We start from the raw sequence: 12,270 nt of genomic DNA, 5'->3' as shown, positions 1-12,270 counted from the left end.
AACAAATAACTAAAATTAATTTAACTTTTTCAAAAGTATTGGTCTCAGCAAGGAGACTAGTGATCATTATGAAAATTTTGGAATGTTTCTAAAATTTAGCATCTTGGTGTTTTTTAAATCCTTTGCAGTACGGCACAAAAATCGATTTGATTACTATTAATGTAATTATACTAATCTGATTATAATGAGAGTTGCTTATTTACATTTTGTAAAATATCAACTGTATTTAATATTAATGCCTTACAATTAATGCCTTACCAATGGTATCTTGGGGTTGAATAGGTTGTGTGATTTCAGATGGATCACTGATGCCATGCTTGTTTGCTGACAAGACTCGGAAAACATATGATTTTCCTTCTGCAAGGTCAAACACTGCATAGCGAGGAGATTTTACTGCAACCTGTGCATTGACTCTTTGCCAGCTCCCACTGCCAACCATGGACTACAAAAAAGAAAAAAAAAAAAAAAAAAGCTGTGAATCACTTCTATGAACTGTCAAAAGATGAACATATTGCTGTATCGCATCCTGTCATGAATTTATTTAAGAGCTATAAGAGAAGGATCACTCTCAAATGCCTCACTTTAACATATGCAAATTCTCATAGCTCATGCATTCCATTACTCTACAAAAAGGTCTGAATACCTCACTGTCTCCCTGCCTGTCTAGACTTCAATATACGTACACTTGTACATACAGCTAGCCCTCAGTGAAGGCCATGACAGTCAACTGTGATTGGTCCCAAAAGAATTACTCTCCTGTCCTGCAAAACTCACTTGAACACCACAAAGGTTCAGTATAAAGCAAGCAAGTCCTAATACGTGTTCTGCAGAAAGCTAGGGAAGGGGATGTCACTTTACTCACTGCTTTATCTTTATGCATTCTGTTGAGTAAGGTCAAGTCCCTAAAAGCATTCATCAAATGAAATTATTGCTTTTGCGTATTTTCAGTACAGCAGCTGAGCTAATCGTCATCACAACTGCACGTGGAAGAGAGCCAGCAAACCAGCACCCCGAGAGAAGTCTGCTGTCCATTAGGTTTCCCAGATAAACTGTTGACCCAAAATAAAAATAAGTCATGGAATCTTTCAGCAATTTTAGTGAAACCCAAGTGCCTAGTAAACAGCTTAAATCAAATTTCCTTCAAGCACAGAAAGGTGCACACAAATTAAATGTTTTGGAACAGAAAGTCTGGGAACAGAACAGATAGACTGTGAACTTAGAGGAGGAACATTGTTTCATCAGTGCTTGGAAACTACCCTGTATATGACGAGGCCTGCTATAGATAAATAATAAAAATGTAAACTGCTGGAGCCCATATATGAAAAACCTTTTTATAGATATTGAACCCACCTAGCGTTCTCAGCAGAAAAAAGAAATATAACACCCATTTTCTTCATAATAAAAAGATGGAAAATATGAAATAAACATTATTTTGCCATATCTTTTACTTTCTGGCATGAAAAAAGTTAATTGTTGAATTTCATTTTCACAGAGGAAAGAATCAACATCACATTTTACTCTGTAGTTTGATTTGATTTATCTGTTAAACAATGATTTTAAGGGAACATTGCTGTACAGCATAGAAAACTCATTTCCATTTTGTGTTTCTTAAAACTTTTAAAAATTCATTTTTATTCTTCAAAACTGAGTCTTATTTGAAATAAATTAATTAGAAATTGTGCTTTTCTAAATTAACAGATGACTGTGAAAAGCAAAAAACAAACATTCACCTATGAAATATTCACTGAGCTATTCATATATAGAAGTTATTTATATGCAAAAACATTTTAGTTTCGGGTATTAATTAGTATAATGAACCTTTTTTCTAATAATAGCCTTTTAGTCCTCATTCTCACTTTCACTCAGTAAGTTTGGCATTTAATTAAGACTTGTTTGTTCATCATTGTCATTGCTCTATACTCTTCCTGGAGCTATATAAAGCTATTTCCGTAAAACAAGCAGATACATATATTTTCCAATTCACACTGAGAATGAAATTCAACTAACTGAGTGTAGGTGTCCAGTCAATCAAAATCTACATCTGAGCTTTTTATCTGGGCTATTTCTGCATATACTGGAAACAACGAGGTATTTTCATGCTGGTTCAAAATCCTTAAGTCAGTATGCTTAAGATTTATAGATAAGAGCAGATGTATGCAACTGGGAATAAGTACAAGGAAGACATGCTATTTTATTGCATAGAAAGAAAGCTAGATACTTATTTCTGTGGAAATTTTTATTATTTCTTTTGAATGTGAAAGGCAGAGTGTGAGAAATCATGGCCATGCTTGCTGGAAAATTTAACTAGTGACTGGACTTCACTTTATGCCTGTTGGTTCAATATCCAGCAGGTAATGGATGATGAAGAATGTAGAGATGGGCTATAAAAGTCTTTTGAAGTGGAGATTTTTATGTGACTGAGAAGGAAAAGACAAGATGGGGGCTGCAAAAAGAAGAGTGATGTGAACAGAATTATTAGCTGGGAAATAAACTTTGGAGGAATATGCTGAACGGATGTGAGAAGGCAAAAAATTGCATGGTAAGGACCTGAGAAAAGGCTGTCACAATATTCAAGATGCAAATTGAATGTGTGGCAGTTTTATGGACAGTTTTACTGTTGGTGGATTGTTAAGAGCGGGCATATGCTAGAGGCATAATTCATAAAAACTAAGTATAGCTTGGCATGGAAGAGTTTTGGAGGTCAGGCATGAGACCCAATTCACCTACTGGGGAAACTTCGTAGCAAGGAGGAAAGATTATGACCTCTGGCTGTAATCCAACATACTTAATTTAGAAACCTGGCTCAGGGACAGATGTATCTAAATCCTAGTAGCTTAGATGGGACAAGAACAAACCTCCCTACTGTGATCACTGAATCCCCCTGTCAAGTCAAAGGGAAGAGGAAGGCAGCCTTGAAGACTTCCAGGGAGTGGTGAACCTTAGACTGGCATCTGCCTCTCTGCTGACCTTGCAGGGAATAAACTAGAAATATCAGGGTATAGCGGAGGGTGCCATAAGCCTGGAAAAAGGAAAGTGATGATCAAATTATGAGTCACTGTTTATTCCTTGCTCTGCCACAAGACTACCAGAAACTTCCCTTTAATACAGGCAGACTGCAAACCTCCGGTCTTGCTGGTAGGGTTGGGAAATCTTAAGATGTTTCCATTAAACCGCTACCTTACAAGTTTGTTCTCATTTTAGACAGAAGTAAGCAAATAGCACAGGGGCATCCTTTTCCCCAGACCATGAATTTCAATGCTCATTAAATCATGTAATAAGATATTTGATTGTCCATGCTTCTCTAACATCCCATTAAAAAAAAATCCTGCAGGATCTCAGAGAGTGTTAGTTTTATTGTTTATGCTGTAGTTCTAAAAATGAGTTGAATGTAATTGCACACAGCAATGAAACACCTTACAGCTGAATGCCACCGTACAGTACAGTACCTTCTCAATGAAATACGTCAGTGGCTCCCTGCCACGGGGAACAGGTGGATCCCAGCTGAGTACAACATATGTTTTGCTGATTTCTGAAGCATGTACATTGGTGGGAGGGCTTGGAATCTGAATATCGCCTGGAAGAGTAATAAACGTAGCAAGTGTTAAACAGCAGACTAACCCCTGGGTCACCACGCATGCTACAGCTCATCTTTCTGAACTCCCACCCTGTAGTGCAATGCTCAGCTATTAAGGCCTACGATATCATCTGTGCTGTTCACTTGCTCATTTCAATTAAATTTTGAGAAATGAAGCATCAGTACTGAAAGTTATTTACTTTTTCAGTAGAAGTTAAATATGCCCCCTGACAACCTGTGCATTTGTCACACTTTTTTAGTTCGATCACATTTCAATAACTTCTATCTGCTGGGCAGAATACCTTGGAAAAAACCTGCTCACTATATGCAAATAAGAGAGATTTTTTGATCAAAGATGGAAGTCCAAAGAGTTATTACAAGAAATTAGACTAGAAGAAGATATCTGGAAAGGAAGTACATTAAGGAGAAAAGCAACTTAAAACAAAGCAGAAAGCAGAAAAGGAAGAAGAACCTCTTAGCAATGTATCCTGTAACGTGGCGGTATTACCAGCCATATAGTCTAAAGCACTTCTAAAGACTGTGGATCAGAGACACAAAAATATGTCACCAGCCCTCTGGTGACTCCAGCTGTTGGCGTGGCCTGATCAAACCGCTCTCCCCACTCACCCTGCAGGGTTACAGGAACATGAGGCAGGACCTGTGTACCCTGGGCCAGGCTGGAGAAAATCAGCGTGGGCCTTTGTGGTCACGCTCATGCACTGCAGCACAAAAAGAAGGCAGTTTCGCTATCCAAGGAATTACAATGGTGTAAAACAACACTGGGTAGGACAGCCTTGGACCTATGAGGGGCAGCTTCAGACATAGCCACACAGCCCTGAAAAAACTTCCCCGTGGTAATAGGTCATAAATAGCAACTCAGCAGATAGATACCTACAAATATTTTATTTTTATGGATTGCAACAGAGAAAGCAAAAAGTGTTTTTTTTTTAAGGTAAGTTTTGCCACTTCTTAGCATAGCAAGGAGCATATATCCTCTAAATACTCAGAATCTGACATTAGAAGAGGGAAAATGTTTCAATAATAATCTCTAAATCATGGAAGTGATGTTTTAACAGTTTATAAACATTTGTAGAACCAACCAGGCTCAAAATGTATACTGAAGTTAATTCATCACATGTTTCCCAATCAAAACCAGACTTTTTTAAAAGCAAACTGACATATCCAAAGACAATTTACTTTCCCTCAGTATTTGGGGAAAGTATTCTATATTTGATTTCCTACAAATACACTTTTTCTTTAAGAAAGGCACACAAATTGGCTGAGTTTAAGACAAAATTGCCAACATACAGTCGAGAAAATTACAATAATCCTTTACAGCCTAATGCTGTAAGTCAACAGGTTTCCAATTGGTTTCACAAAACTAAATCTCAACATGGTTTCTTACATACTTGAAAAACCCAATTTCTAATGTTATAATTTAATGGCACAGTCTGTTCTCTCAGAATGGAAGGTCATCCGGCACTAAAAAGGAAATCCATTTCTGATCTATGAGACCACTTTTTCAGAAATGGTCTCCAATCTTGCAGATGAAAGTAATAATCTATAAAAAAATTATATTTGGATATTCATACTCCTTTATTAAGTATGCACCTTCATGAAACAGAAATCCAAATATCATTATTCATGCTTATGCCGGAGTGGCTTTTAACAGTTCCAGTCATTCTCAGGGAATTCTGAAAGCAGGAGTCTGTTCTTGGAAGCCAAACAAGTCAGACTAAATTATTCTGATCCTATAATGTGATTCTGAGCCTATAACATCCATATCAATTCATTTAGGGTACCATTGTAAAAATACAGAAACTTCATCTCTCCCACTTGTGCACCGGAGAAAAAAATCTAACGTCTGACTCTCCTTCGAACTACACCTGTTCTCAGGTGGTTTTTCTTTTATTATGTTATTATATGAGTTACAGATTTATAACCTGTGTGGAGGTTCGTTTTTTTGTTGTTACTTTTTCTTTTTACTACTTAGCCAGTACAGTTAACATTTTTGACAGTTTAAATGAAAAGGAGATCATTATTCAAGCCCAAACAATCAGTACATAAAGAAACAACCAAAGACAGAAGAAATTCAATTATCTTACAAGTTGGGAGTAGCTCCTCCAGTTCACTTGAGGAAGAGCAATATTTAGTGTATAACCTTAACCTTAAGAACAACCTCTCTGTTCAGACAGATATATTAATGAAAGAATTGGGATGGATTGCATAAGTTTTTAGGAAAAACTTGCTCAGATCACCAAATTCAGTCTAAAAAGCTATCTTTAGTTCCCAGAAGGACAGGAAGAAGGAAAATGTGGGTACTCAAATGCAATGTTCAGCTGTTGAAACTCATCTTAGCACTAGCCAAAGCAAAAAGGTGAGGAGGTGCTGCCAGCACATAAGGAAAGTAATGCTGTTGAGGGTCCTTTTAGACCTCACTTTACTTGTGTTCTCTCAGACTTGCAAGCCAGAGTATCTGTCTTTATTTATTATTATAAAGAGTTTACTTACTGGGTGGATTTCTTTGCAAGCTGTGTTTCTAATTATAATGCTTTATTCCTGGGATATAAACAGATGAACTGAAATCATAGAAATGCTACATACCTTCAAGGTCATCCTTACTGATCACAATCTTTCGCCCTTCATCCACATGAATAGCTGTTAATCAAAATATTCAATTAGTTTCTTGAACCAGTTTAATATATAAACAAATTTTGCAGATTATTGTTCATCAGCTGTTCAAAAGCCTGTATGCCTCTATTTCTATAACTGTTATTAAATCTTTCCACAGATGGAATCAACTCAAAGTCATATACTGCTTCATTCATTTTCATAGGAAACAGAGCATGGCAAGATAGTACTAAAAAGCAAGAATCATACTCACTGTAGATAGATTTAATTCTGCGGCTGATTAGTAAACAGTTGTATCATGAATTGGACTTCTGTTATAGGAATTAATCATAAAGCTAACAGAAACACAGCATATTCAACTCAGATTTTACAAGCAACATTGGGGCAGTGCTCTGCAGTCTTCATAATGAGTTTAACTCCTCTCTGAATAAAAGGAGCCCACAAAACAGAAGGTGTGCAAGTACACAATATATGGAATTTGCAGAGGGGTTTAGGACATGGCTAAATCAATAAAACTACTCCCCAGAGCAAGCCAGCTTACTATACTCATGGAGGAGCTCTCATATGGCTCCTTTGCAGTCTGCAGTGGCCTTCAGCACAAGACCAGCTTTTGGAAAGAGCTTGCTCATTAGATTGACTCTTTCTGTCTGACAGAAAAATCAGAGAGCCCCCCAACCTGTAGCATGGGAGCTTTGTGCCAGTACTGGCACTTCACTGAGAAAAAAAGGATGTGGAAAAATACAACAGTCTGTGGGCCAGTGTACTCATATGGCAATTTTTAATTTTTGTTTAACTAAAACAGACATATTCAATCGTTTTTTCAAAAGTTACTACTAGCAAATGTAGAAGTTTATGGGATCTGAGGACTCAGTTCCCAGTGCAAATGATACAAGCTTCCAGGGCATATTACCTCATTTGAAAACATTGCTCCTTGTAATAAAGAGGGTCTATATTTAAAGCTAAAAACCAGCCATAATTGAGATGGAGTTCCCAGGTCCTGCCAAATTGTCTGTATGGACCTTGCCATTCCAACTACATCCCCCACTTGAAATTAGTGAGATATTCAATCAAAGGAAGAAATAAACTCTGCTGTTTAGGTTAACTAATAAAACAGAATCTGAAAAAATGTAAAACCAAATATTCAATATCTGTTTCAGCCTTGTATAACCTACTTTGTGTTCTCTCCAGGTCAACGGGGTCAAGAGCTGCAACCGGTTCAGAGACTCGAGAAGGCCTGCTAATGCCAGCACTGTTCACTGCTCTCACACGGAATATGTAAGACCGTCCCTCGTAAAGGCCAGTCACAGGATACTTGCAGATTTTTACAGGAGCATCATTGCACTGGACCCAGTTTTCCAAACCTACTTCACATCTTGGAGTAGCAGAAGACAACATTTATCAGTGTCATCCCAAAATAAATATACACCATCCTATACACATCAAGTCAGAATCACAGAAGTCATCCCCACTAAGTTGAGGAACTAACCATACACCTCATTAATGAACTTTATGCACTCTTTCCTCTGCTCAGACTACCAATTCCCACCTTGCTCATATTTATTCATAATGCATTTGCAAAGGTCATTTTTCTTGCATGGATTTTGGCCTTTTCAACTCTCTGTGCTTCCCTTCCATTTGGTTCTTTTCCTTGTCATCTGAAGAACAAGTTATTCACTTTTATTTTTAACATGCGTCTCCACAGAACATGCTGAAATGGCAACATTCACCTGATCTTTTCCATCTCTTTCTTGTCATATTTTTAAGCAAGCATCTTTGTTCTTTTCCCTCTAACAATGGTTAGGTGACAGAGTTGTGTCCCCATACTGGCTCCTTTGTGCGTATGCATCTGTTTTGTGTCCTACTACTATAAACTTTTGTGGAAAAGACTGCCTTTTGCCCTGACAGTACCAGGGAAAATAGGGTCATGATCAAGGGCTCCTTGGTGTTGCAGTAATCCAACCAAAATGTCAAAAGGCACAGCTGACTAGATTATACACAAAATAGGTGAAATACTCCCATGATCTATGCACTGCACAAATTGGATATGAATGGTAGAGTCCCCAGGGCTTAAGTTAATTTCCTCATACTGACTGCCATTCATAAGCCAACATTTTCCAGCAATTCCCAGACAGTTGTCTCTCAAGTAGACCAAATTACAGGGTAGCAAATAGCAATGAGCTGCAAATGTTCCTTTTAAGTGTAGAGCAGTATACATTATGAAATCATTTCAGTAATGTTTTTGCTGACTGACAGTTTCAGGCACTAAGGATCAGATGTTCTGCTCTGGCTACAAGGGGCAAGCATGCACTTCAGTAGAAGAGATGTGTAAAATAGTGTTTGGATCCCCTGATCTTGGGCTGCCTGCACTGAGCTGAAACCCCAGCAAAGTGCAAAGCAGGCTGGAGGAGAGAGGACTGCCATTCTGATTTCAGCTACCAGCCTCTGGAAACCCATGCCCTGAGCGCCTGGTGTGCCCCAGTTAAGACAGAAATAAAAAGATAATGTAATAATTCCTAGAGTTCAGCTTTTGCAGTATACAGATTGAAAAGACTAAACCTAATTTAAGATGCCCATGGATTCTGGCTTCTATAAATTAAATATTGCCAAGGTTCATTCTCTGTTTTGGCTACATCCATGCCATTGAACATTTTTAGTGTCTGATAAAGTGTGTCTGCCTGCAAATGATTACTGGAAATGACCCCTGGCCCTTGCTAAATCCCAGACTGCCCAGAATTGCTTGGGAAAGTACTAGATCATCTGGGCTAAAAGTTAGCCAGGGAACAATCTAGCAATTTAACACAGTGAGGAACTGAGTTCTAGTGCCTAGGGTCTGAAAAAATATATCTAAAGAACCTACATATTGAAGGGTATAGTGGTAATCTTTTTTTCCTTCAGTAGATGCATGTTTTTGGCAATGAACAAAATTAAATAAATCCCAATGTTTACATACTTGTCAACAAAATATCCAATGACTGGGCTTTCACTGGTTGTGTTTGGTGGTTTCCAGGTAACAATAACATAGTCTCTGTTAGCATCATGGCATTTAACATCCATCGGTGCCCCTGGTGCTCCCGCGATCAATGCATCAGCATCTAGACCACAAATAAAAATAAATCAGTTTTGACCCTGACTCCTCTGAAATCTACCACAAAGACAAAAGGGAAGATTTCTAGTTCACTGTGCCATTTGTCTGTATGAATGGGATCCCAGAGATTTCATTACACACTCATTCACTGCACTAATGAATCAGGCCCATAATGTCTTTATGTCCACATAGATAAAAATGTTCAGGGATATTTTTGAGGGCAGAAAAGCAGTGTAGGCATCAAACATCCATTACTTTTCACCAGAATTAAAAGCCCAACTACCCCATGTGGTTTTGATGCTCTTTCCCACCAAAAGCTGTAGCTCAGTGGGTTGCTGATCAGACCAAGGTACTCGGTAAAGAGCATGTAGCTGAAGAAAATAAACCTCTTAAGGAATAAAAAATCTGCAAACTCCTGGTACATTTCTAAGGCTACTTATTTTTAAAGTCTTACAATATCCACAGGCATAAGTAATCATTGTTCTACCGTTACGATACCCTTCTGTGGCTTCATTTTGAGACACGTTAACTGATGTGGACCCAACAACTGCTAATGAAGTCTCCTAACAGGTAAAGTTCTCTCCCTTCAAAGAAAGGTTTCTATAATACAAAAACTTCCTGTATGGAGTCTAAATCCATAAACTCTAATCTCAATCAGTTGTGAGGTGGCTGGTGCTCAGTATGAGATCACAGCCTACATGAAAAAAGGCAAGAGGAAGGCCAGCAGAGGACACTAGAGACTCCAGAGGACATAGCTCAAGTCCAGGGTCCTGTGCATGCAAAGGAATCAGATATAGTATAAAATGGACAATAGAGGTACCTAAAATTGACCCACCTCTAGGACAATACCTTCTAGGAAAGTTATTATACATTAGTGGGCATTTTTCGCCTGAGTACTTCCTTTCTTAGAAGGGAATTGGGAAATAGAAAGCTTTAGCAAATTGTTTCCGATGAGATTAGGGTGGCAGAGTGGCTTGTTCAGGACATACTGCAAAGCTGATGAAGCCCTTGCACTAGTCCTGTGAGGAAGATGGATCTCAGTCCCCTGAAAGGAAGGATTCACGTCCTTCCACCCCACACAAATTCTCTGGATGACACTACTGTAAGACACATGTGTTCCAACACGTTTCCAAGAAAAGCAAGGTTTAAAATTAATAAAGCTCCAATGGTTTCAGTGGGGCTGCTCCAGTTTGCCACCACCAAGGATATTGTCCAACATATTTAAGAGAGTGAAAGGACTGCTCAGCCAGAGTTATTTGCATTTTTCAATGAAAAAAATAAGAAAGTGAAACTAAGTTCTGCTTGCGGGTGTATATGGAAGCTCATTCTCTCTTCACTGAGAGTTGTGCATGCAAATGTGAGGGAAAATTCTGACCTTTAATCTATTTTAATGCATTTACCTCCTTTTATCTATGTCCCTTGTGAAAACTGTATTTCTTCAGTGGCCCAATTTCTTACTTTGCTTCTTTTCTCTGATTATTGAGATGACCGTGACTGGTTAAGTGATGGGATTATTTCTTTCGCTTTCTCCTGTGCCTCCTCCTAAGGCCAGGCACAGAATATGAGAATGCTCAACAAGGCTCGTTCCCAGTTGGCAACATCTAGAGCTAAAACCATCACAGTGAGGACCTGTAGCATACAAAGATGTTTATTTCCTATCAGGAAAGGGGATGGCAAAGAATAAACAAGCTGTTTCTTCACAAGAATGATTTCTCCGGTTCTTCAGGTAAGAAAATGTCCTCAGGAGCATGCTCCTCTTGAAGCTTCCCATTCATGTGATTGTTTTTTCTAGCAGAGACTACTATATAAATCAAATGACTATGAAATACCACAAGGCTGGATTTCTTTTGTAATTCAGTCACTACATGGGATTGTTTAATAAAAGTAATCTCTCTACTGCTCTTTTTAATTTCTCCCCTATTAACAGATGAAAAGTTTACCTCTGACAAACAGGTATGCACTATATTCGCTCACTCCACCTTTTGTAACCATGCGCAGGGTATATAAACCTTCATCATCTTTGTTCAGATGGGTAAAGGACAGAGCTGCCTGGCCTTCTCCAAAATACAGCTTCGTCCACTTGGAGTCCTTTATCAGCACGTCTGGAAGAGAAGACCCATCAGACACATTACTGTGCCAGCCAGAACAACCTACATCCTAGTGCAGCTCTGTGCTCATCAGGGGTACAAACTAACATTTATGCCAGCTTTATTCGGAGTGATGGTGCTTTGATGCTATGAAAACTCTACAGAGAATAAGCTGCGTCTGTCTAAACTGATTTCATCAGTGAATTTTAGAGAATACGAGGTCTCAGACTAACCTATGCAGTGCCAACAACAGCATTTCCATTACTATAATTTTTAATACACTGACAGAGAAAAATATTATCCACATTTTGAAACAATGACATGAAAACCTGCCATACCCTGTAATGAATGCAGGGTGGAACTTTGTTTCATTTTTAATAAGTTTTGATACCTGTTCAGGTCAAATGTCAGATTACTCAATTTCTTCCTCCAAGTTTAAAGACCAGATTTCAGTTTAATCTGAAAGCTGCTATAAATATACACCAAATTTACATCTTCAAGGCATGCCTGTTGAGCAGTGAATAAAATTAAATTTGAATCTCTCACAGGTGAGAGGTGGTGACCCATGATTAATGCAAATTAATCTGATTGCCTAGTGAAACCAGAGCAAAAGAATGAGCAGGATATTTTATGCTAGCCAAGGGATTTTCTCACATCATCCTTTTTAATAATTGATTGGATTGTTTTTTATTTTTAAATTCCTAAGACCTATTGCGTACTAATTTATTGCAATCATTGCAGCAGAAATGTATTAAAAGGAGTTGAATAGCTATAAATGTTTATTATTCTATTGCTTAAATACACTTTGGAGCAGACACTCAAACAATTGCAAAGGAATAAGTTTTTCCACCTACCAGCTGAATTGCATAAGAAGGTATAGAATATGACACACA

The 12,270-nt window shown here is 38.1% G+C and overlaps 1 protein-coding gene across 2 annotated transcripts in view; it reads right to left on the bottom strand.

The window, feature by feature from the left end:
• Positions 1-12,270, bottom strand: part of MYOM2 (myomesin 2) — an 82,252-nt gene that overhangs the window by 44,527 nt on the left and 25,455 nt on the right. For both annotated transcript variants that reach the window (XM_075086933.1, XM_075086934.1), the window contains exons 11-16: positions 11,231-11,392; positions 9,156-9,297; positions 7,378-7,577; positions 6,179-6,232; positions 3,447-3,574; positions 259-442 (exon numbers count right to left, since the gene is read on the bottom strand). In XM_075086933.1, the coding sequence (XP_074943034.1) occupies positions 259-442; positions 3,447-3,574; positions 6,179-6,232; positions 7,378-7,577; positions 9,156-9,297; positions 11,231-11,392 (870 nt within the window). The remainder of the gene's footprint in view (positions 1-258; positions 443-3,446; positions 3,575-6,178; positions 6,233-7,377; positions 7,578-9,155; positions 9,298-11,230; positions 11,393-12,270) is intronic.

The sequence above is a fragment of the Phalacrocorax aristotelis genome, chromosome 3 (assembly GCF_949628215.1).
Source record: "Phalacrocorax aristotelis chromosome 3, bGulAri2.1, whole genome shotgun sequence".
Lineage (NCBI taxonomy): Eukaryota > Metazoa > Chordata > Aves > Suliformes > Phalacrocoracidae > Phalacrocorax > Phalacrocorax aristotelis.
Note: the sequence above shows the minus strand (reverse complement) of the source record. Positions and strands in the feature narration are given on the sequence as shown.